The sequence below is a fragment of the Numida meleagris genome, chromosome 13 (assembly GCF_002078875.1).
Source record: "Numida meleagris isolate 19003 breed g44 Domestic line chromosome 13, NumMel1.0, whole genome shotgun sequence".
In the NCBI taxonomy this organism is placed as follows: Eukaryota; Metazoa; Chordata; class Aves; order Galliformes; family Numididae; genus Numida; species Numida meleagris.
The window spans coordinates 805,393-830,524 of record NC_034421.1 but is presented as its reverse complement, the minus strand read 5'-3'; the positions used below and the strand labels follow the sequence as shown (position 1 = coordinate 830,524).

The window sequence follows — 25,132 nt, the reverse complement described above, 5'->3', positions numbered from 1 at the left end:
AAAGAAAATGCTGTGTGTTTTTGTTCTGACTGATGTTAAGGTAGTGCAATGTCTCCATTTATCAGAGTATGTCAGGTTTCTAACCCTACGTTTTCTTGAAACAAGAATAAAAACAAAGGAATTAAACTAACAAAACCCACCAAACCCCAACACAGGGACTTCAGGAGTTCTTCATTATTAAAGATGTTTTCTCTGATTCTGAAGAAAAACCATCACTCTTCTGGAGTCTAAGTCCTTGTATCATTCTCGTTCCTTTTTGTAGGAAATGTACTTGCCAATGTTGGCCAAATGTTTCTGACTCGTACGATCCAGTATTTTAGTTCGTTATGAATGGCAATTCTCAATTTTAATACGTAAAAACAGACAACTTAACGGTTTTCCTTTTTTTTTATTTGAGACACTTAGCAAAAATGCTGAAATATCAAACATTTCCTCAGTAGCTACAATATTGCCACTATGTACAAAATATCTGATAAATGTACTACACATATAAAAATACAGTATGCCTTACATATATACAGTACAATGTGCAAAACATATGGCATTCAAACATATGGAATTGATTTTAGGGGTGCAAACAACAAATACAAAGGCATCATGGTTTCTTATAGAAAGGCATAACACGAACCGACGCCCTGATTGCCATAATTTGCATTTAGCAAAGTAGTGCTTAAATGAAGAGGTCCCTAGGAAGAGGTATCTATCTTCTTCTTTTCACCAAATGAGATGCTAAGACATACATAATTATGACTGTGAAAATAAGAAGAGAAACACCTACTAGGGTTAGCGTCATTTCTACTGCAAGCAGTACTGTGGAAAAAATTCTATCTGGAAAAAAGCCTGTGCTGTTACTTAATACAAATTTCTCAAACAACAAAAACAAATCTGTACTCTTAAACATCAAAATCTGCTTTGAAAATATCTACATCCTTAATTTTAAAAAAGTATGGGTAATACTTTTGGGGATTTACTTTCCTATGCTTCAAAATACAAAGTGCCTTCTTTGGCAATATAAATGGCAATGCTTTGGTTCCTATTTATTTTTTTTATATTACTATAATTTATTTTAGGCTGTTTTTGAGTATCTGAGCTGTAATTTTTATAAAAATAGTGTGACTGTATAGTTGTTAACCATTCCCTGCTTTTTATTGAGATTTCGCTCTCATAGCTTGAATAGCTTTTTTTTGGCTAGAATTATACACATGCTTTTATGCACTTTTAGCCTAAAAGACCATATATTCAGTATCAAACACTACAGAATGATGTAGGTGTCTCTTTTTTTTGCACTTTATTCATCACAAATAGAAGGAATACTTGAGATTACTTCAGGTCCAGATTTTAACGGATGCTCTTTATTGGGCACGTATATACTACGTGCAACTCAGTTCCACGTCTCTCTCGAAAGAAAACCCACATTATGGCCTAGAAATCACCAGAAAGCAATTTAATAGACCACAATAAAAAGAGATTTAACAAAATGTTTAGTAGATATAAGTGGAAGAATATTTTTTCCAGTTTTAATGGAATTTGCTTTAAATTTATAACACACTGCAGATGCCATCCAAGTAACTGTATACATCAGTGAGCTTTATTGTGTTTTCATTACATAATGCCCTTCCAGTTAATTATATCCTGTGATTGCATTTTCTCTGCCTTGAGAACAGTTCAACAGCTTGTGCTTGGTTTCCAACTATGGTGCCTACACTTTTCAGGCATCAGATTGTTTGAGATTATGTAACAGAGAAGTTTAATATTGAAACTTCTGGTTTGATCATTTGCTTCCTTGAAGATAATTCCTGCTGGTCAGGAATTTAGAGATGCCTTGAAAAGAAATTTCAGCATTGAACAGTGATTGAGGCCACGTTAGAAGCAGCTTTTTAATGGGCTGGTTTTGCAAGGCTCTCACTACTGGATTAGAAGCTACATTTCTGTAAAGAACATTTGAATAAACTGATTTTTTTTTTGTAAGATATAGCTGCTAAATTTTTGACAATAATTTGTTAGCTATTTGTAATGTTGAATACAATTTTGCCTGTAAACTTACTTGCCTTAAATAATGCTGTATGGCACTAAAAGTGCATTAACAAAAAGCATTTCTGTACTACATGCAGGATGTGACTTCTCTTAATTAATACCAGCCCTGTAAAACATACCTGAGCTCCTTCCATGTCTAGAATTGTAAACACCAACTTTTGAATTTCACACTGATAAAATGGTATTCTGAATTACTCTGTAAGAATTTAGTAACCGCAGATTTAATAGGATGTGTTCTGTTAGCATATTGCAGCTATTTCATGGCAAATGTAGTGCCAGTGCATTCCTCTGCAGCTGCTTTCCTAATGAGAAATATTCAGTTCTGTACAGTCAAACTGCACAGTCATGATTAAATTTCAAAGATGTGCTGTATTGTGTAAGAAAAATTGTAATGTAAAACATGCACACGCACAAATCTAAGCAAAATCTATTTCTGCCATAACCTGTGTATATAACTGTGGCAAATATATCACGTTTCAGAACAATGGCTGAAGCAAACCATCACATATAAGGTTTTAATACACATAACCCTCAAATGTACAAAAAAAGTAATCACACATCCCCCACACCAGAATATTTATACTTTAAAAACTAAAATGATCCCCCCCCAGATAGACTTTTAGAGCAGAAAGCTATACTGTACTGGTAACAACACATCTCAGCTGTTTGGGTTTATTTCTGCACACAGATTCCTATGGAGTAATTAACATTCTACACTGCCAATGAGGATAGTTTTATAGCAAGATGATTTTGCCAGATTTAAGCTCTATTTACATGCGTATCAAAAATGACAGTACAGTTGTTCTAGGTTAATTTATTCTCTAACAATTTACTTGCCTTTTATTTAATCAGAAGGCAGGGTCAAGAAGGGTAACTGTAACCACACGTACGTGGTACGATATGTGATACATCACACAACACACTGATGGTACTGTAGAACAATATAAATTCCATTCAAAGTTGTTCCTATCAGACGAAGAGTCTTTAATTCTTATTCCAGTAACAGCTGAGGGCACTTTGTATCTCAGAGTATTAGCTCCCAAGATGATATGATGAAAAGGAATGCAAAAAATTGAATGTATTCAGTGTTATTTAAAAGAGTCGTATAGCATCAAAATTTAAGGCAGACACTCCACACGTTACGCTGTACTCAAGCAAGGCACAGCAAGAAAGAAGAAAGAAAGAAAGAATTATGTCTTTCAGCTTCTGTGGCAAAAAATATTGATAGATTGTTCTGTTCTCAGTTTCACATTAAGGTAAACCCTGACATGTAAAACTACTCAAAATACATAATGATTTAAAGTGCTGATAGCTGATACGATGCCAGTTTAAACCCCAAATCGATAATATAATCCAGTATTCCACCTGAAGCCAATGGAATTCTGCATTTGGTATCTGGAGACATGGAATTTGCAGTTAATTCTACAACATTTTATGACAAGAGTATTTGGTTTGATATTAACATGATTTTTTAAAAATTTTTATTTAAAATTAAATTAAATTAAAGGTGATTCAGGTTGCTAAGTGGTTAATAGGTACTTTTTGTTTTGCTACTTTGTTACACAGCGTTACTCCTAGAAGAAAGCAAAAGCTTCACACCATTTTTAATTTAGTTCCAACAAATTTTGTTTTTAAAGGTTGGTGTTGAGGAAGGAGTTCTGAAATAGGACCAGTTTTCAGACTAGAAAACATAACACCTTTCCACTGTTCAAGAAAGAAGGGACTGCTTCCTTTTATCTCAATTTAGAAACACACTTATATGGAAAAATTCCAATTTTGTTGATCAGCCTGCCTCATCCATAACAACATTTAACAGCTATCATGGGAAACACAGCTGTAGAATGTCCAAGTATTTTACTTAACACTACAGCATTTTTTTTGTTTGCTTTTCCTGACTGTTTACATAACAGACTCTGAGAAACAACAACTCATGGTTTAAAAAAATTGCTTTTTCATGTGCTGTTCTATGCAGTAAGAGCTTAATTCTGTTATCTGTATGTATGGAATATACCTTCTCATCGCAAAACAGTATATCCTGATACTGATCATTTGCCTTTTACAGTTTTCTGTGTGTGCTGTTTAGGATTCTTACTGAGCCTGTTTAGATTCCCTGATGTTGTGCAGTGGTAGACAAAGCTGTTCAAGAGATAAAAGTATTTTTTAGGAAATGATTATTGTCCTGTCAGTATTGTCCCCTGCAACGCAGCTCGATCCTACAAACACTTCTTCCTAGGGGCACTGGGACTGTTCCTGCATAGATGTTTGCAGGATCATAGAGCGTAACAGCATCATTTAAACTTTTCTGCTTCCTCAGAATGTTCTAATATGCTGAGATACTGTATTCAATGTATTCAATTCAAAAATATCCTCAATGACAAATTAAGATATTATTTTCATTACAGTAATTTCTTGCTTGACGACCACTGTTCCCCTCTGTTCACAAAAATAGTCTATACAAGGTTTAAAAGAGTATACAAATGACTGTCTGATATACACATTAAAACCTAGCTATTAAATCCAGAGCATTGTAATAGAAAATTCAGTGTTCTCAGTATTACTTGGCCTAGCTACAGTGGATTTCTTGCAGTTACGCTTAATATCCCTTTGGATGCAGTTAAATTCTTCCCTCATGATTAAAGAATGGGGAAAGAGTTTTAAAAGCCACAAAACCAAAATATAAAAACAACTTGAACAAATTAAGAGTCTAGATCTATGAAACTTCACTGAACCAGCCAGTGTTTCTACTTGCCTTTGCTCTCACAATTCAATTTGAACCTGGCTCAGGCTATCCACAGGAACAATGAAGTGCAGTGATATCTCAACCTCCCTCAAACATTTGCTCGCTGTGTCAAAACAGACAATTGAAACGTCTCCCATGTTTTCTTCTCTAAGAAGGGCCACACTGTGTTGTTCATTTAAGCGTTACAAAATCAGACACGTAACTTTTTTCTTCTATATTTGTGATGCATTTCCCTTGTCGTGCTTTTAAACAGTAAGTACAATCATCCTTTCTTGACTTGTGAAATACAGCTTTCAGAGAGCCCTGATCTGCATTAATGGTAGGAGCATGAAGTAATTCACTGTTGTAAACTTGAACATCAATAAGGAATTACCTTCAAGCATTTGTTCTTACAAACATTTCTATTGTAACTTATTTGCAATCAGAATAGTGTAATAATGAATCTCTACTGTAAAAAGAGGTTTACAGGTCATTTTCTCATTGGCTATAGCTTAATCCCAGTGCAGCTGTAGGTCTTGTGTATCTAGAAAGTCAGTGGAAAATACGCTGGGGGCAGTGGAATTGAGAGGAGTGAGTCCAGACGAGGAGCTGGGCATTGTAATGTCTAGCCATTCCATATTGTCTAAATTTGTGTCAGGAAGGTCAAGAGATAGACAAGAACTATTAGTGGTAAACTGCGGGTCAGACGTTTCCATGGGTGAATGAGAGTGATCTAAAATGCTGGAGTGATTAAGCAGATCATTCTGGAGGTCTTCAATTAAAGAAAATGACTCTCTGTCCTCATTACTGCCTGTCAGTTGAGGAATTTCATTACCTGAAGGTAACGTTCCATCCAGGAGGGCTTCAAGTTGGTTTTCCAGACTTAAAGACAAGCTGGTTGTTGGTTCTAAGGACACAGGAGGAGGGGCCATTTGGATCTGTGGTGGTGGACGGGATATCACTGTATTTACTGGCATTGTAGTGATGCTGGCTGTTACTGGTCTCATTTTAGCAATGGGAGATGGTTCTTCCTTTATTGGAAGGGAAATCTCTGTAATAATAACAACAAAAAAACCCAATCAAACGAGAAACCTGAATTCAGAAAAGACAGTGACATTTCTTTAGGCTTACAACTACATCTTTTTTGCCCACTTTGAAGGTGTGCCTGCAATGAACTTCAGTGGAGTAAGACTCATTGTGCTGTTCCGGCACTACAACCACAACGTACATCACACTAAGTATGCCAGATGCTCTGTGAACAACAAAACATGTCTAATTCCAGAGTTCTGCTTTCAGTAATACTCCAACTGATAAGAATAATTTTATCAAAATGAAAAGGAGCCGTTTTCTAGATGTCAGCTTTACCTCCTTCACAACTTCTAATTTGTAGTTCTCTGTATTTTTTATAGTTTTACATATAGTTTATAGTTTAATATACATTATATGTAACTCTTCTGATTAACTAGAATAATTACTAACTAGATATTTTGCTCCAGTTTTCCAAGCAAAAAGCATGTTTATAAAATCTGTGCATCTATTAAAATGATTGCTCTGTAAAAACAAGCTGTTGGGAAAGGACCCGTCTCACTCTTCTAAAGTTCGTGAATAAACTAAGCATTTTTTCAGTGCAGAACTTGCTTATGTAAGTGTAAGAACCCTGAATACTTATTTCCTTTTTCATAAAGATGAAAATGATTTTGCTTTTTTCATGGCAAACTCAGACCAGTTGTTACCTTGAAGCTCAATTAGGTTTAGTAATGTAACATTTGGAGCAAGTATTTCCATAAGCACCCTAATGTTTCACACATCCGTTGTTTCAGAAGCAGGGCTCCTCTGAACTACCAGTGCAATGTTCTAATAGAGGCACTGAAAGCATTTGTGAATTTAGCATCAGTTGTTCACTGCACGAGTCACTTGTCTTACACTATCACTGTCTTCTCCATTTTCCCCAGCTGACTTTGCAATTTCTTTTGAAGATGAAATACCTACATGTTTAGAGTATGGCTAAAACCAGTCATTTATGTCCTGATATTCATCGCTGTCAAGATCATTGTAAGACAGCAGTACAAAACATTGCTAATTGAATTGCTTGGCACCAGAATGCTTCTCAGTGTTGTAACGGCTTCTCAGTCTACAAAGCTTAATTATACCTGAAAGCATCCTGCTTTTACTGCAAAGCTACTTTGTATATTGGTTTAATTATTTCACTTCCTTTTTGACAGCTGTCTTATTTCAACTGACATGGAATTAATATCTATAATTAATATCTCTATGTAGTTCATACATACCTTTCCCAGCAATGTATCTTTGATACTTAGAGCTGATAACTGATGGTTATATTTAATGAAATGTTAAGATCATAACACTTTAACTCTTCCCTTATTCTATTTATGGTATTATTTCAATATATTATGAATTTGTGCAAGTTTTTCAATTTTGATAAAACATGTCTGTGCTAACCTAAGGTGCTACTTTAATCATTTGAATGCTGTGTGGATTGTAGCAAAGGTCTGCCTGGGATAATTTACAAGCAGAGAAGTTCCACAGCTGGTCGACTGACCGTATGTGTTTTGGTAATTGTTTTCTTTAAAACATAATTAACACAAACCTTCAGAAACACTAACTTTATCCAGATCGGATATTTCCTGTCTTTGGAAGAATACTTTCATTTCTTTGATTACAGTATTGTTTTTATTACCAGCTTTAAACCTCTGCATCACACAAACGTTTCTTGGCTTACCTCCACTCTTGATGAGGATATCAAAAAGATCATCCATCTGCTGACTATGTGCGCTGGAAATCTGCAGTACGTGAGAAAAGCATTATTCTTTTTCATGTAGTATTATGTTTCTAAGCTGACTGAGATCCTTGCTTCTCCTATGAACCTATGATCAAGACTAAAATTCTTCGTATGAAATTGTCTATCTAGAAAACAGAGTTTGGAGAGACATTTATCATCTGTCCCATTGGTTTGAGTTGAAAGGATTAGGAAAAAAATACAAAAAGAAAGACAGATTTCATGGAGGCTACCTAAAAGAGAGATGCAGAAAAGTCGGGATAAGGAGAATAGCCATAGCTTTGCAGCAGGAAAATACTTGGAATAGCAGCTGGACTATGGGGCTGTACCCCCTGCTTTCTTTCAGAAAGAACTTGTGAATAGTCACCACACAAGGTGTATTTTGTTGGTTTTTTTACTATTCGTAGATCTATGTTTTTCTTTTTAAGAGTGAGAAGAAAGCGTTAATTAACTCTTTGTTTACCTGTTTTAAACACTCATCTCCGGAATGTCTGAACCTTAAGCAAAAGATAAACAAAGCACCACAGATACTCTCTTTCAAAAAAAAAACAAAGTAGAGACTTGCTTGAAGGTCTCAAAACTTAAGCTGTGTTTTAAAACATTGGTTATACTCTGGACAGTGAAAGCAGTCTTCAGGAAACGTGGTGTCTGAAAAAGGGCCAGGGGGACACGCTCTGCTAGCTGGTAGTGAGACGGTCACTTAAGAAGTCTGCATCAAGCTTATTTCAATTACTGCGTCAATGTTATGGAACTTGAGAAGGCCCAAACAATTTAGAGCTTTGGCTTTCTTTAACGATTGTTGAAGGAAAAAAAACAAGAAGTAAAACCTATGTACAGAAGGCCTGATATACTTAAGATATCTTCATTATTCTGTACCATTAGTTGCACATTAATGATACACGTTAACCACTGAGATGAGGCAAACACACCAAGAAGTCAGAGGAAGATGAGAGGGGATTATTTTACAGCAAAGTTTCTGTGTTTACCCAAAACAACTTTTTCAAGAGTGAGGGAGAGATTCACCTGCCTGAAGGCAAGCATCTAAGTGCTGTTTAAGATTACCACACCTGCTTCTCCAAAGGACACGGCATTCTAGTATGTCTGATGTTGTATGTGCCTTCACTGTGAGGATGTGTTACACATACCAACATAAGAAATGCAATTAGATATCAGTGCTTCTGAGTGTTTGCCACCACAAAACCAGCACTCAATGCTAAGTCAGACTTGTCTCTTTTGAGATGGTTCTAAAACACATGATGTTAGAGGTGCTCATTAGATTTGTTTACAACTTCCTTCCAGTATGAAGGATATATAATAAATCAACAATGCAGTCTGCTGGATTATTCACCAAGCTCACCACATAGAGCCTCCTTTCAAGGAAGCATGTATGCTCAAGTGTATCTGTGTTTGCCTGTGTGTGTATAAACGCTTGCACACCTTTTCCTCAAGTTTCCTCACTTTGGAAAGTATCAGCACACTTTCTCTCTTTCTGTCTGAAACAATAACAGCTATTATTAAGCAGCAACAGCAGCATTATCCCAATTGTATGTTTCACCAGCTGGTGAATCTAAAAGTTATTTACGGCTCTGTTAATTTAATCAAAAGGAACAACAGGAGTCCTGCAGTTATGAAAATATTAACAGAGTACATCAGAAAATCCTGACACCAAAGAAAAAAACTACACTAAGCAATGACTTTTACAATTCTAAAAAATGTAAAATGTTTTCAACAGACTAAACAAGTAAAAATAACTACCTCACGGTGAGATGTCTGAATATTGCGGGTCTGTTTTATGGCCTCTTCATAACGGGGGGGGTCTTTTGTCTTGGATACTGTGTTGTTGAAGAGGGACTGCTGAACAACATAAGATTGGGCTTGAGATGGGGAGCCAGGCTGCGTGAAATAACAAAACAATGACTAAACAATAGATTTTAATGAAATTGAAACATATCAAGGTCTATAGATTGGTTATAACCTACACATTTACAAGTAACAACAGTACAATCAGAGGGATAAAATAAAGCTTTTCTCACACAAATATACACATATGCACTATTAAAATCTACAAGCATTCTTCCTTGAGTGAACTGCAATACAGCCACCTATTATTTAAGAACAATAAAATAAAACTGAATGTTATGGAGCACTGCTGGGCTACTCTTACCTTATTAGGAGCAGGTCCGTTCTGTACAGAGGGAGTCTGATTATTACCACTGTGAATGTTAGAGTTTGATGTTTTATTAATAAAAGATTGTGAAGGTGTTGTAACTGGCGTAGTCTGATAGGAAAATACTGTAGCTGATGTGGTAGGTGGAAAAACCTGCAAAGGTTTAAGATATCAGTCTTAATATTTCAGTTTTTTAATTAATCAAATTGCGTAAATGACATTAATAAAGTTTAAAACTTTTTTTTTAAAGTACTTGCTTAAATTTCCTGTTAAGGGAATGTCACTTGTACCTGCTTTTCCCTCTGGTGGATTCATTTGTAAATCCAGAGCTAATACACTTTGAAAGAAACTTTGTGCTGGGACATGCTTTAATTCATTCCAGATAAATAAAATGTTTCCTTGTAACTCTCCAGGAAGCATGATACAGTATAATTTAATTTTTCTGAAATACATTCAGGAGTACGGAACAGTTTAATAAGTATGTGTCATTTCCCTCCTGAGAGGGCAGTCAATAAAATGAACTAATTTCTGGCATTACCCAAATGCCTCTTGAATGCTGACGGGACGGGCATCGACCACCTTCTCTCTAGGAAGCCTGTTTCAGTGTGTGACTACCTCCATGGTCTAGACATTTTTCCTTATGTCCAGTCTGAACATCCCCAGGTGCTGCTCTGTGCCATTCCCTCATGTTCTATCGCCGGTTCCCAGGCACTCCCCCTCCTCAGGAAGTTGCGGAGACCAATGAGGTTCGCCCCTCAGCCTCCTCTTCTCCAAACTGGACAACCTCAGCCTCTCCCCACAGGACATGCCCTCCAGCCCTTTTGTATGAGGCAATCTGAGTGCATAAAGCTGCTCTTTTTAATTCAGTATCACACAGATACCTTAACGACAAAAGTGAGATAAAATCCTAGGTAAGGGATAGAGATAAAGCTAGGATAAGGTTTGTGGAGTAGAGTTTTAACGCCAAAAAAGGTCTACTGTGAGAGGGATTAATGCAGTTTGTTAGCCATCAGGATCATCTGTGTGAAAACTGCTGTATTTTACAGCTGCCTGCAGCTGAGCTGAACAGCTGTGGAGATGTTTCCTTATTACTGAACGAACTGAAAAACAAGGGCCACTCGGAAGCTAGAATGCAAAGAGACACCTCACGTGTGTAGCAGAAACTAGGTGCAATCATCAGCTGGTTTGCATATAAATCTGAGCTGCCTGAGAAAGTCTGGAAGGATTCAAGAGAAACTAGTTCTGGAAAACAACTATTAATGGAGATGATCATTATTAGGAAGACTAACTTCACTAAAAAGTGTTAAATTAATAAACAGCATTACTTGCAGCTCACTAGCAGTAATGGGTCAACGTGCCTGCTGAAATATCTAAGACTCATGAATGCAAACAGCAGACAGGTAGAACTAATGCTGAATGCATGAAGGCTGTCGTGATCTATTGTAATGCATTAGTGTTTTACATTCTGATGTTAAAAAAAAGAACTGTAATTACACTGGTGGTATTTTTATGTAAAAGATGGCTGTGGGAGAAAACCAGCTAGGATAAGCAGGCTGCTCAGCTCCAGGGCAGCCACATGTAGCATGAAGGTTATCTCCTGTCATCATTTCTGGGAAGTTCTTGACAGCAAAGGAAGCAAACTGCAAGCCTCTGGCACAAGTACATGCCTAAGGGTGACTGGAAAATTTCTGTGTGGGAGCCTTCCAATTAACAGGATAAGATTAGCACCATACCAAATCACAACAGTTTTGACTTCAGTAGGATAACCTTAATGCCCAGGAAATTGAACAGCTTGAACAGGCAGTTTGGAGGGTGACGATGCTCATTTAATCATGTTCCCCTCTACTCTAGCGAGCTGTCTCGAGAGAGAATGGCAGTTATGTAACTTATCAAAATTATCGTCTCATTTTGAAATTTTAACTGTTTCTAAATTATCCTTTCCTTGGGACAAACTGGAAAACCTTATTTTCCTAAGTGACTGGAGCCTTAGAGACCATAGCACTGATGAAGAAGCAAAACCATGGATGAGGCTCAAAGGAAGAGAAAGCCCTTTCTTTTGAGGTGGTTAGTGCTGTTATCAGTCACCGAGTGAACATGACTGCGTTGTGCATCCAGTGCTCATGCACATCTGTTTTGGAATGAGAAATTTCAGAACTGATAGTTTTTCGTACAGAGGAAGAGAAGGATCTCTCTGCATCACTCCTTGCATTCCTCAGTAAGAGAATTATCTGAAGTGTGGTGGGGTTTTGACTCTTTGAACTGCTGTCCCTAGTATCTTGAGTCTATAGCTTTCTTCATCAGTAAGGATGAAATCAAGGAGCACTGAAAGGAACTTGAAGAAATGCATGAATATCTGCAGTCATAGGTAGAAGCTTTCTCGGAAGAAATGCCTACAAGAATCTTCCATTTTGGGATGGTGGAAAACAGGAGAAACTGACTGGAATAGCTGGTATACCACTTGTGCCATGAGAAAGAATGGAGTGTGTTTCGAGAGTACCATTAAGACAAAAAAAAAGTCTTTTGCCTTCCATATTTATTTGCAGCTGAAAAAGTAGCCCTGCATGGACTAAAACGCTGAAAAGAGAGTGAGTCATATGACACACAAAAGTTTGTAGACGCGCTGCCTAGAATTAGAATACACAACAGTACATCTCTTAATGCTTACTGCTATCCACAAACCTTTCTGATTTGTTGGGTCTGACCAAGTGCGTGCTGCGTGATGGTATTTTGTTTTGATTGAGGAGTATGCATCTTTGGTGCTGTCTGGACCAGGCCAGAGGAAGGAATAGGAGCAGGTATTTGTGATGGGGTCTGTATTCCAGCTTGTGATTGAGCCTAAAGGATGAAGATAAAATATTTACATTATTCATATCTCACAGTAGATTACATTATGTAGAAATCTGATGCATAGGTTATGCAGAATAGCTATAGCACGAATTCCAAGAGGTATCAATGTGAGCTGTGAACAGGAGAGAATATTTTTATTCTCTCTGGTACTGGTAGGCTCCAGCTGTACGGTGCCGTTTATTTTGGCACTGCAGTTTAAGAACAATGAACACAGACTGGAGGGGGCCCAGTAGTGAGCAATGAAAATAGCAGGAGATAAAGAGAGCACGACCAATAAGAAAAAACTGAAAAAAGTGGGTTTAAGTAACCTGAATGACAAAACTGATGAAGCAACGTGACAAGATTTCTAGCACGTAAAAAAAGTTGTTTTAAGAAGATCACCATAGTTTTTAAAGGCAAGCTGCACCTAACCTCAGGAAAGATAGTTTGAGTTGGAAGTTAAGAAAACTTTCTGCAGTATCAGTGAAGTGAAATACCAGAAAAAGCTGCTTATGGTTTTTACAGAATTCTATCAGGATTCCAGAACAATTTAGACAGAGATCTGTGTGGGTGGGTAGCTACCGGAGTAGCTCTTACACTGCAGATGGTAGGCTCCAACCCCATCAGAACTTTACTGTCCTCATAAGCGCTACTAAATGTGACTGCACACACACTAGCACCAAAGCCCAAACCCATAATATGCCATAACACCAAGCACACACTGGAACTGAAACAGTGCTTTGCTAGCTCTGTAACCTTGAGAGCGGTAGGTGATTTCATCCAGCTAGCAAGCAATAGCAAGCAATAGCACTGCCCTGGGAAGTATATGTTTAATTCTACCACAGATCAAGACTATATTCAACCTGGTCAGATTTCTCTTGCAGCTCCACATTTATATCCTATTCTGCTTTATGCTGCATTTATTCACAGTGATATTACATTATGATCAACCTGGAAATATTATTTGTGTAAACATGGTTTCTTTTCATAACTCCTCTGGAGCGCTGCAACCTAGTGTTCGTATTTTTTGATGTAATGAGCCACCAGAACACAAAGAAGTTTGAACATGTATTTTTAAAACAGGCATACCTTGAATTAAAATGCTGGGTTTTAAGCTGGTGTTTGTTTGTTTATTTTTGAGCTACAGTGGTGGAGTTTGTTATTTGGTGCTATATATATCTAAAACAGCTGTGCACAGAGGGAATACATATACAGTCTACATTAAGTTAAGCAAATATTGACATGTGTTTTTATGGTGAAAAATGAGAACATCCATACCTGTAGCTTTATATTTCCAACCGGTAGCTGCACTGAAGTGGTAGAATTCGGTCCCTGGATAGATAGTGGAAGGAGCAGCTGTGCAGTTCCTTGGGTAGTCAGTAAAGCTTGAGGTTGGGCAACAACTGCAGTTTGTGGTTGCCTCTGTGGATTAACATAAAATTGAGAAATTGCATTCTGAGGGTCAGCTTTGGCCACAGGTATCTCCTGCTTGATGATAACTGCCTTTTTGGCAACTGGATTATGTCCACTGGTGTATACTGATTGTCCTAAAGAATGACCAGCTACAGATACAGACTGACTCGTGCTTGAGCAATCAGTAAGAGCGTTTTCATCTTTGACAGCAGTACTGAATTGCTTCTGTTCCAAAGCAGCTGAGTTACCAGAAGTCTGAGACTGTTGCTGTTGTCCCCTTTTTTCAACCTCAAGTTGCATTTTCAGTACTTCCACAAGTTTCTGCTCTTGTTCCAGTTTCCTTTTGAGCTCTTCAATCTGTTTTTCTTTTTCTTGAAGCTTGCGGTCCTTTTCTGCTACATCAAACTCCATGCTTGAGATGTTTCCACTACTGCGATTCTGATTATCATCACTTGTATTTGTTCTTAGTGGTGAAGTACTTAAGAACTGGGATGGTGACACCATGGTCATCATTTCTGTGAAAGTATCTGCCATACCAGTATCATCAGTGCTTAGATTAGATTGTTCTGAAGGGGAGGGAGAGATAGGCAAAGGAGAGCTAATGTTTTCAGTATTTACTACTTTGCAGCCAGGTCCAGTAGTTGTTTTTTCTGGAGGAAAGCTGGATACTGTATTAGCCACTGTTTTATTTAGTGTTGCAACAGGAAATGCCACAGCCATTTCCCCTGTGTTACCTGTGGCTCCAGTAGAAGTAGTGACTGTCACAGAGCTGCAAGTAGTTACTCCATTGTTATTAAGATCTTGGTAGGGTTTCAGACGCTCAATAAGATCTGTTTTTGTTCCAGACACTGGTAATCCCCTCAATTTCAACTCCATTTTAAGCTCTGCTACCTGAGATAAAGTAAAGTATGAGAGTAAACCAAAAAAATAACTCATATATTAATAAGTATACATTTTACCTTGTTATGTTTCAGTGAGAAAAAATACATTTTTCAACATTTTCACTAGTTATTTACTTCTCTGGGCTCTAAGAGCATGCAAGCATGCAGAATCTGTGAGTACATTTCCATTACCAGCAACTTATTTGCACTGGTTAAATGGCCAAAACCTTCGTAGCGTTCAGCTGCTGTACAATGAATAGTTGTGGAGTTAATGGGGGAATTTTCATACCTACTAAAAATTTGAAAATGAAAGTACAGCTTCAACTGTGGGCTAAAATCTTCTGAAGAAAAGCTGTAGAATGTGGCAACAGTGCAAATAAAACCTTTGAATACTGGCATGCTGAACCCCTTTGTTATGCTACCAAGACAGACAGATGTGTTTTATCAGAAATTTATCAGGTCAGTTAGATGGTTCAATTGACACATCAAACACAAAAGACTCTCTTTCTAATTATCAATTGAAAAATACAGCTATGTGCCATCTGGGTTTCTTGCACAAGTATAAAAAGTATAAGCAGTCAAAATTGATCTAACTTTTGGTAGAAAAATTTCCTCAATTTTCCAGTATGCTTACAAAGTAGAGTGCAAATGTGTTGAGTGTAAATGAATTACGTGCTGCAGATTATCACTTTAAAAAGAACACGCACTGCTGTTTATGGTACACATGCAACCCATCTAACTGTACTTCAGTACTTTGCTGGTGTACAATTTTCAAGTATAAGTCTTCAAGATTAATAAACGACAAGAAGTCATGGAAATCCACGTACATTGCAAATTTCTAAGAACCACAGCGGTTTTAACTAACTGTCCTCCTAACAAAGATAATCAACCCTTCCTCTGCCTCAGTCCATCCCCATCTGGTATCCCTGGAAGACTTAAGCAAGTGTAACATTTCAACATTTTCAACAGCACTTTTCTAAATTCTTATCAGAACCAATGTAGATGATTCGGTGTTGAAAACAGAACCAGCAGGTACAGCAAATGTTATCACATTAGTGAGAATACATTATGCAGAAAAAGTAAGACAAGAACTTTAATTACCACAAAGCAAATCTTCAGATATTAACTGAAATGTCTTAGTAACTTGACAGTTCATAACTTGAAAGGTTCAAAAAGTTATTTCAAATACTGTACTTCGAATTGCGTCATGTAGACTTATTTCATATGAAATGACTAGCTTTAACATATGCAAATATATTACTGTCCTGAGAATCCGGTCTTCAGAAACCTCATCTTTTCCTCTTTCAAGTTCAAAAAACACCTATCAAAAACCCAGCACCTTGGTAGAGAGAAACACCTGAATTCCCCACTAGATGTCCCCACTCCTCCGCGAGTCTAGTTCCTCTGTGTCGCTGCTACTGAGAAGTATCTTAACCAAAAAACCCCCACAAGTATCTTCATTTTCAGTATATCCTTGATAGTATTAATTCCTGTTAATGTTCTTCTGAAGGAAGAATCATATGACATACATTCACATCAGAATTTAAAAAGCGTTTAGTTCGTAGTTCGTAGCTTTTATGAAATTTAGTGTTTCATTTTCAGATGACGTGCTGAGCTCCGATGAAAGAATCTCCTTAGTAGTGTTATTTCTCTGAAGACTTCAGGGCACTGACCTCTCTGAATATGTAATTATTAGGGCATGTTTTAATTTTTATTCCTTAACTAAACCTCTTAAATGAAATACTAAAACTATCATGAAGAAATTGCTGTTCTAGTGTTAAAATCTGTTAGGGTAGAAATTTCACATGAAGTACACCTCACAGTTTATAAAAGGTATCACACTGCATACTTGTACAATGTCTGAAATTCTTTGTCCTCATCTAATTATCTGGGAAATAAATGTCATTGTTATAACACATGCTTATGTGGACAAAACAAATACTTTAGGTCCAAAAGAGCTGTGTATAAAATCTTCACTACTCTTTGCTGAACAGTTAAAAGAAAAATACGCTTTTCCTTGGTAAATAATATCCAGACTTATTCTTGTCAGTAACTGTTTGGATTTCATGACCTCTACTGATGTTTAGGAATGGAAAAATCTCTCTTTGTTACCTTCAAGTCATCCAAGCTTGAAGGCAGAGGTCCTGGTTTCCGGTTAGGAACATTACTGTTCTGTCTGGTTGAGTTCGCAGCTGATGTTGGTGTGTTGTTGTTCAAAGTATTTAGTGGCGCATTCCCATTGCTATTCTGTTTGTCACTCAGTGGCCTTCAAGGGATGAGAAAAATGAGACAATAATGTGAGTGCTAAATATACGACATACGTAATATATAATGCATCAATTTTACGTTGTTTTCAGTCAAGAAGCTGTGATTCTATAAACTTAATAAAGTGATTTTTTAAAAATACATACGTAGCGAGACATTGAAGTATTTTTAATAAAACAGCACAGAGAAGAAAATGTACAGAGAATACTGTATTGCTATTTTATTTGTCATTATGTGTACATATTTATTCCTCACAGTTTTTATTATTGTCATAGTATCCCTTAAGGGTATTATGGAATGCAGAAACAGTTTATACAAATTCATCATTAACTAGGGCACTCAATTACTTTTTTATTTGATGTCAGAAAAAAAATGCACAATGGTGAAATGTACGTTTCAACCCTACATGCAAGTCCAGTGTCCACATACAATAAGGAACAATGCAAAGGCACTTTACTCTGAAGATGACATACTTTGAGTCAGCAGTACTCTCATAAAAAACAATCTCATATCAGGATCTCAAAATAATTGTTAAAAATTTTTAAAATGCCACCATTTACACTAAGTACCATAAATCAGCTCTTTATTTCGTTCACGTGATTTATGAAGAAACATTTCTGAAATGTCAGAAAACAGAACATAAGAAGCGTGGGTAAGCAGGCAGAAACATCTCTAGTCGAAATGTTAGGATACATGGTAATTATAAATATAACCACAGATGGTATCCTTTTACTTTTCTAGCCTCACTTGTGGAGGAAAAATAACTTGGTGAAAGCTCATTTGAAAAAAAAAAACAGTTGAAAGCCACTTGAATTTAGGGTTGGGTGACTGTGGCATGTTACACTGAAAGCAATTCTAGAAAAAGAATGATGGTCTTAGAGAGAATGAAACTCTGCAGTCAGCCAGCTCCTCCTTCTGCTAAAGGCTGCTAGCAACTCTTTTAAAGACTTAATTTTTCTGACTGCTTCTATCTATAAAACAAAGTACACTTCTCATTGTTAAAAGTGCTGAAGAGTTCATAGAAGCACTAGAGATGAGGCTATAAACATATGCATTTTACATAGTTAAAAAGACTTTCTGACTTTCTTTTCACTTGCAAATGGCAGAAGTTGAACTGATGTAAAAGGACAATAAAAACAGCAAGACAGTACGCATCTTTGTAAAAGCTGCTGTCTGCGTGTTTCTCTTCTGCTCTGCCTACCTTAACCATATTTGAGTTCAAATGGTGATAAAACTTTCTTGCTTTCATATACATGTTTTGAGTTTCATATATGCCTCTGGCTGGAAAAAAAAGCATCTGACAGGCAGAAGAATCTACTTCCACATCAAACTGAAAATAAACAGGACTTGTTATAAGCTTATCAGACATTGGAAGTATTTTGAGAACTATCTCGTTACTTTGTTGAGGTTAAATAATACCCACACTAATGCACGTTGCCATTCAAGTTTTCTCAGGTTCCATCTGTCTCTAACTTTTGAAAAACACATTTACTTCTAAGGCACAAAGTCTACAGCTGATGCATATACGTCTCTAAATGATACTTAGGAAACACAAACAAAGCTTCACATACTTCAGCGGTGCAGGCAGAATTGTCTGGTAGTTGTAGTGTTGTTGCTGTTGGCTCAGGATCTGCAGCTGCAAGAACAGTTGCTGCTGTTGTAGCAAACGAGCATAGTTTGAGTCCATCTGTGGCTCGTTCTTCTCACCTTTCTGATCAGGTGGAATATATTGATGATACTTCAGTTTTTTCACCCTTGGTTTAGGTTCCTTACATTTCTTACTCCGATGCTTATCAGTTGGGTTCTTTGGGTGGCTTTGCTAATTATGGATGGAAAATATTGAAGCAACTATAAGAGACATTGTGTTTATGAGCAGTTACACAAGACACAAAGATAACGTATACAGCAATGTATTTACTGCAAAGAGAGCTGCTGAATACAATTGTCCCTGCAATCCCACTCAAAATGACTGTGCATCATCCCTGAAAAGGTAACATACTCTAGCTATTTTATACTTGTGCTTGAGAAGGGGCCATCAGAAATTATAGTTTGTGAATATTTAATTAGTAGACGGCACAAATGAAGCTAAAGGATTCTGCTAGTCATGACTCGTCATTATAAAGAGACATTCTTCTGAAGGAGCGAAGTTCAAATCCACTTAGCATTCATACATGTAAAAGATAATAACTTAATCTCCATCTGTGAACACCCGCAGGTCAGAAGTACTTACAGATCTAGATTAAAATCACAGACAGACAGTTCTATGAAGTCCAGGATTACTCTAGTGGAGCTTTCAGCACCGCTTTTGTCAGCAATATGTGTATGTATGGTAAAATGCTCTTCCTTTAAAAGCTCTTTGAAATTATTTTGAGTGAAAAGTTGAAGGCAGTTACCTAGTCATACAGAAGGCATCAAAGCAGAAATCCTGTGTTGATCCATGCACAATTACTACACAGGTAGCCTGTTTTGGGGGGAATATCTGAATTTGTCATTAAGGTCCTGCAATGAGGTAAGTTGGTACAAGGTTTCACTAGATATAGCCAAATTTGTACTAGGAATTGACTATTAGAGGTCATCCTCTGAAAATTATTTTCATGTAGTTAGGTAGAAGTCTACGTATATGAAATCATTACAGAGCTAAAACGAGACACATGTTTTCCAACACAAACCCTTCTCACATTGTATTTGTAAAAGTCTTCCATGCTGCCGGATAAGGCAGTGTAGAAGACAGAACTGAGTGTGCTTTTCTGATCTTCAAATACAAGGATACAGTAACTTAAGTGCTTTATTCTCATAGGATAAACAAGCTACGAAAATATTTGTGAAAAAGGAGGAATGCTGTTAACTCGTTTGGCTCTAGGTAGATTATGAATGCAGTTGCGTCTGTTCCTATTAAATTATTCCCCATACAAAGCTAGATTAGAAGATTAATTTCTCCGGTAGAAAAAAGAAAATCAATATTGAAAAAATCTAACCTTATTATTTCTCTATGTATTTTTTAAAAATTCAGTAGCAATGTAGTGCATCACTCTGCTTCAATACTTTGTTCAGCTATACTATAAGAACCTCCTGAAATAATCAGCCAGTCCTTACAAGTGTTAACAGTTGACCTCAGCATATCACAGCCTTCAGTCAACAGCAAAGCATGCTCTGAACAGTAAAAGTAGTTGTTATTGGTTACAGATACTGTAACACTACTAATGTATTTCTGCATTGAATGTAGCCACTGAAAAACAAAACAGATTAAGAACAGTCTTCAGATGCCATTATTTCAGCTATCTACCTTTACTAATGTTGGCCCAGGCTTTGCTGCAGATACAGTACTTGTGGTCATGGTGGCTGTAGCAGTAGAACGTGTAACGTGCTGTTCGATTGTAGGAGGAGTTTTGAGGAATTCAGGAACTGGAGAGGTTAAAGGTGGATACTAGTATTAAAAAAATATAAGGAAAAAGAGAAACATTAAGAACATCCACAGCATCCGAATAATTGAAAACATGTGAAGCGGTTAAGACAATCCACAAAACAGTTTTAGAAGAAATGGCAAGAAGAGGACTCTTCCATATATACGTACACAAGTGTGCTCTAAACACACATTCTGGGACACTTCAAATACAGCAAATCAGAAACTGGTTTCTTACCTTGACTTCTCAGTTCGTATTTTAATTACTGCATGTAAATGTATCCAAAATCTGTTTTTACATAGAGGATTTACTTCTAGTCTCACTAAGACAAACCAGCAATTGATTTTAATATCATTTTTAATAGAATATAATAAATATTTGTACATCTATAATTTTTTACTTAATTAGAATTGTTTATATTTTTTGCAAGTAAAATAATGATAATCAAAAAGGATTTATAAAACATAAAAGAAGCCCTCAGAAAGGGCATTGTACAGATAACGCTTACATTGCGGCTTGCTTTGCAGAAGTCTTTTCTCCTTCAACATATGTGAAAAACAAACAGAAAGGAAGTGTCATGAAAACACTTTTTTTTCCGGTTTGAAATTCCTACCCTATCATTCTTACAAATGCATTAAAAAAAAGTTGGAAGTACCTTCAGAAGTAACCTCATCCATTCAAATCAGGAACGCTTTACCAAAACCACACCTAACATAAGAAGGCTGCTCCAAAAGTAATGCCTCCTATTTTATGATGTCAGCCCACGACCTCAGAGGCGGATGCTGGTGGGATGGCAGCAGAGGCTGAAGCTTCCCACCACCATTCCGTGACATGTTGGTGCCGTGTGGCAGATGGCAGCAGAGGGGCACTCTGACAGAATGGCGCCTGATGTGGAAGTGCCTTTGAAGGAAAGGGGTAGAATGGAATTCTTCCCTCACTTGGAAAAAATGGCCCCCACTGACATTCATCGACACTTGTGTGTACTGATGGAGACCAAACAGTGGATGTCAGCACAGTGAGGGGGGGGGTGCATTTCAGCAATGAAAGGCACACCATGTTCCAGATGGCCATGTACAGCTGTCACACCATGAAATGAAGTGCTCTTGTTCATCGCTGGCAAAAATGTGTAGCTGATGGTGGTGACCACGTTGAAAAACAGTGTAGCTGAGAATTTGCCCTATCAAATAGTGTTATTGTGCTCTCTGTGTTGCTTGTAGTTTCCACGGAAATAAATAGGAGGCATTACTTTTGAAGCAACCTACATAGTTCTTAACCTTATAATTGCAAAATTCTTCAAGAAATGACAGCTATCACGGGAGTACCTTTGTTCCTAGCACTGTAACAATAAAAACAGAAATCTTGTCTTTAAGGCAAGAATTAAAGGAAAAGCTTCTGTCAGGTTTCTTTCTGTGACACTGCTACCAAACTTTCACACATGAAGGCTTCTACTACCACAGTTACAGATTTTAAGAATGTAAAAAGTTCCTACAGTTTTTTTATATGGAAATACGTGAAGAATTTTATTAATTATATGATTTTTCTGATTTTAAATAAAAGGAGAGCGAGGTTAAAGATTACTAAAGAAAGAATGAAATGCACTGTTACCAATCGTTTTCAGGTTTACCACTGTTTGTAACTGATTTGCCTGAAGCAACATTTGTAATGTCACATTAAAATTTGACCCTAGTACACTGCACCTATACTTGAAGCAGCCTACTGAGGTTACAGAAAAACACCATATTTAGAAAAAACACTATTATTTACAGAGTTGAGGCCTTCACAGTTTTCTGTGTGCAGTCAGAATCTTGTCCACACACAGAGAATCTTACCCCTCAGATTGCTACTCTCATCTTTCATGAAGGTCAAACATCAACATAGGAGAATGAACTTCTTTTTTTCAGAATGAGCACACAGCACTAGTTCAGCCCCATAACTTGAAGAAATAATCTTCAATAGCATTTGCTAAGGAGGTGCTTTTCTTCTGCATGCATGTATGCGTGCAGCACTATGATGTTACCGAGTAGGTATAATTCAGTAGCCTGCACTTTAGTGAGTTTGCTCCCTTGCTGTTCCAAGCAGTGTGTGTATCATTTCATCTATAAGTGTTCCAATTTCCATAAAGGCTTAGGATTTTTTAAAATTATTATTTTCCTGCCACCACTATTCCTGCCAGAAAATTCCAAAATGTGTTCTTACATAATAGTAAAATTTCACTGAGCTCAACTCTGTCATATCCACTCTTCCTGTGCTGAAAGCATTCTTTCTGTTCTGCTAGCATTTAATACCATACTGGATTTGTCCTAACAGAATGAGATAGTTGCATTTCTCTTGTTTAAGAAACTCCAACTGCCGGCTGTGAATTGGCTACTTAGCATTCATAAGCTATTTAAACTGCATAACGGTTTTGATCCTTCTTTTCCTTTTCATTTTTTTAGCAAAATAATATTTTCCAAGATCTCGATCAGCTAAACTCCTGGCAGTTTTTACTCTGTAAGGAACTTTTATTTTCTGACAATATTTTCCCCTCCTTTCTTAAAGGCGGTGTCTCTGGGATGTCTGATTTTAGATTATTTCAAAATTTATGTTACTGAACCACAGAGAGTTCCATGTACAGTACAGGGTATTTGGAAGAAACCACCTCTGTTTCTTTGTAACTGGGTGAAAAGAAACATGCAGCACAGGCATCCATGGGAAAAGCTTCTGATACTGCTTTACTGAATGGTAAGATTCAGTATGCTATGCTTAGTCAATGAAACACTGCACACGTGTCTGTCTTGTTGTTTGAGAGGCAGGCTAAAGATATAAATACCTCTGTTTTTATAACCAGCTTTCAAAGTGTTTGCTTTGGAAAACAGCCATTATCTACACAGTATCTGTTATTTGTTGGACTCGGATAAGAAATGGCAGGAGACTTTAGAAGGACTAATCCTTTAAGAAAGGTGTGTGAATGCTGTAACTCATCACATTGTACCACTTTTGATGTCATGTTTAAAAAGTCTATTCAAGGTATAGCAGTATTATTTAGAAAAGCACCCAGCTGGTCTTTTAGTCAAAGTATCTATCATGTACCACACTAACGTCAACAGGAGAATATTAATATTCTCATGATTTTCAGTAGTTCTTAAATTTCTTTTTTATAAAGTCTCAACTAAAAATAATTTAAAATATTTGCTACCTAGGCTTATTCATTACATAATCTTTCATAATTTGTCATTTTGATCCTTCTTGAACTTAAAGAACATGACAGTAACACGAATTCAAAATGCTTAGCGACCCTTTATAGGAACAGTTGCATAAAGACAACACAATAAAACCATTTAAATTGGAAAAGTCAGTATCTTTCAAAAAACAATCTCAGTTGCTTGAAACTCATGGTGTTAAATAATCTCCTTGCCATAGCTTGTATTAATTTTTCCTTACATTAATTATCTTGAACTACAAAGGATTTTAACTACATGAAATACAAGACTTTTTACAGACTTGCTCATTTTACTGCAAGTGCCAGACGAGCCAATTGACCATGTAAGTCGTTTACCTGTTATGCTTTTAAATTTTAGTTTCAAGAAACTAAATTAACAGGTCTCAGCTTCTTCACTTGATTACTTCACAAAGTAATGTAAAGATTCCTTCATATGAACAGATCTTTACTTCCAGTTACAGATGATACTTCTGGATCTTTTCTTCTAAATGCAAACAAGCATTTACCAGGTCAACAAGCTGCAGTGAATATATTATGAAAATAGTTATTCAAACAAAATTCAGCTGTTTTGAAGATAACTGCTTTGATGATAACTGTTCAGTGCCATCAGAACTGTTGTGGCAAAGCACCTCATCCTTACCAGACGCAAATACATCAGGTGAAATCAAATTTTGGATCACGTGTAAATGTGAGCTGAAGGTTCCCAAAGTTACATTACTTCCTCTGAGGCTTGAAAATGCGTGGAGGAGGAAACTTTGAAAAGAACACTGGCTGCACTTCATTGTTTTCAAAATATTCTTTGTACTTTCTGTTGCAATAAAATGCAAAATTTGTCAGAGGAAATTAGAAGAATGATCAGTTTCCCAGACACAACCTGCAGAGGCATGCTGGCTCTTTTTCTTTATTTCATGTGGAACAATGAAGTAAGCATCGGTTTTATTCTGCAGAGGAGCAGCTTTGCATTTTAGATCTGTACACAGAAGTGGCTGTAATACGTTATCAAATCCATAAGCAGAGGATTGAAGTTCTTTTGAAGTGCCTTTCCAGTCAGCTTCAAGTGCTCTGTTGTTTTGTTGGTGCAATCACGTATCTATCTTATGCTTCCTACTTGAAAAGCTTCTGGCATGTATTGCTCTGAGTATTTTTATTTAGCTCTCCATTTGGAATCTAGCTCTTAGGAATCTCAATTCATGTGGTTTGTTTTCAGTTTCTTTAGCACAAATTACATTCTCTTGATATGAAACTCAATTAATATCTCATTTTTTATGATACGGAACAATGAAATAGAACAGATGTGCAGTACACTGTGTCTGGCATTGTTTTTTGAGCATGAACTTTGCAATACTTTTTGAATTACTGCAGTAATAAGTAAATACAGGACAGTATCAACCTGTCTATGGCCATTAAAACAACTGGACACTAACGTCTTG

At 36.8% G+C, this 25,132-nt stretch overlaps 1 protein-coding gene across 7 annotated transcripts in view; it reads right to left on the bottom strand.

Annotated features, from left to right (window-relative positions):
- MKL2 (MKL1/myocardin like 2) overlaps positions 369-25,132 on the bottom strand; it is a 78,036-nt gene continuing 53,272 nt past the window's right edge. For 4 of the 7 annotated variants that reach the window (XM_021411186.1, XM_021411187.1, XM_021411190.1 and 1 more), the window contains 9 exons: positions 20,386-20,526; positions 18,674-18,921; positions 16,950-17,103; positions 13,822-14,847; positions 12,397-12,552; positions 9,715-9,870; positions 9,306-9,443; positions 7,494-7,554; positions 369-5,804 (listed from right to left, as the gene is read on the bottom strand). In XM_021411186.1, coding sequence (XP_021266861.1) covers positions 5,266-5,804; positions 7,494-7,554; positions 9,306-9,443; positions 9,715-9,870; positions 12,397-12,552; positions 13,822-14,847; positions 16,950-17,103; positions 18,674-18,921; positions 20,386-20,526 — 2,619 coding nt within the window. In that variant the 3' untranslated portion in view covers positions 369-5,265. The remainder of the gene's footprint in view (positions 5,805-7,493; positions 7,555-9,305; positions 9,444-9,714; positions 9,871-12,396; positions 12,553-13,821; positions 14,848-16,949; positions 17,104-18,673; positions 18,922-20,385; positions 20,527-25,132) is intronic. The other 3 variants (XM_021411185.1, XM_021411188.1, XM_021411191.1) reach the window with 2 other exon arrangements.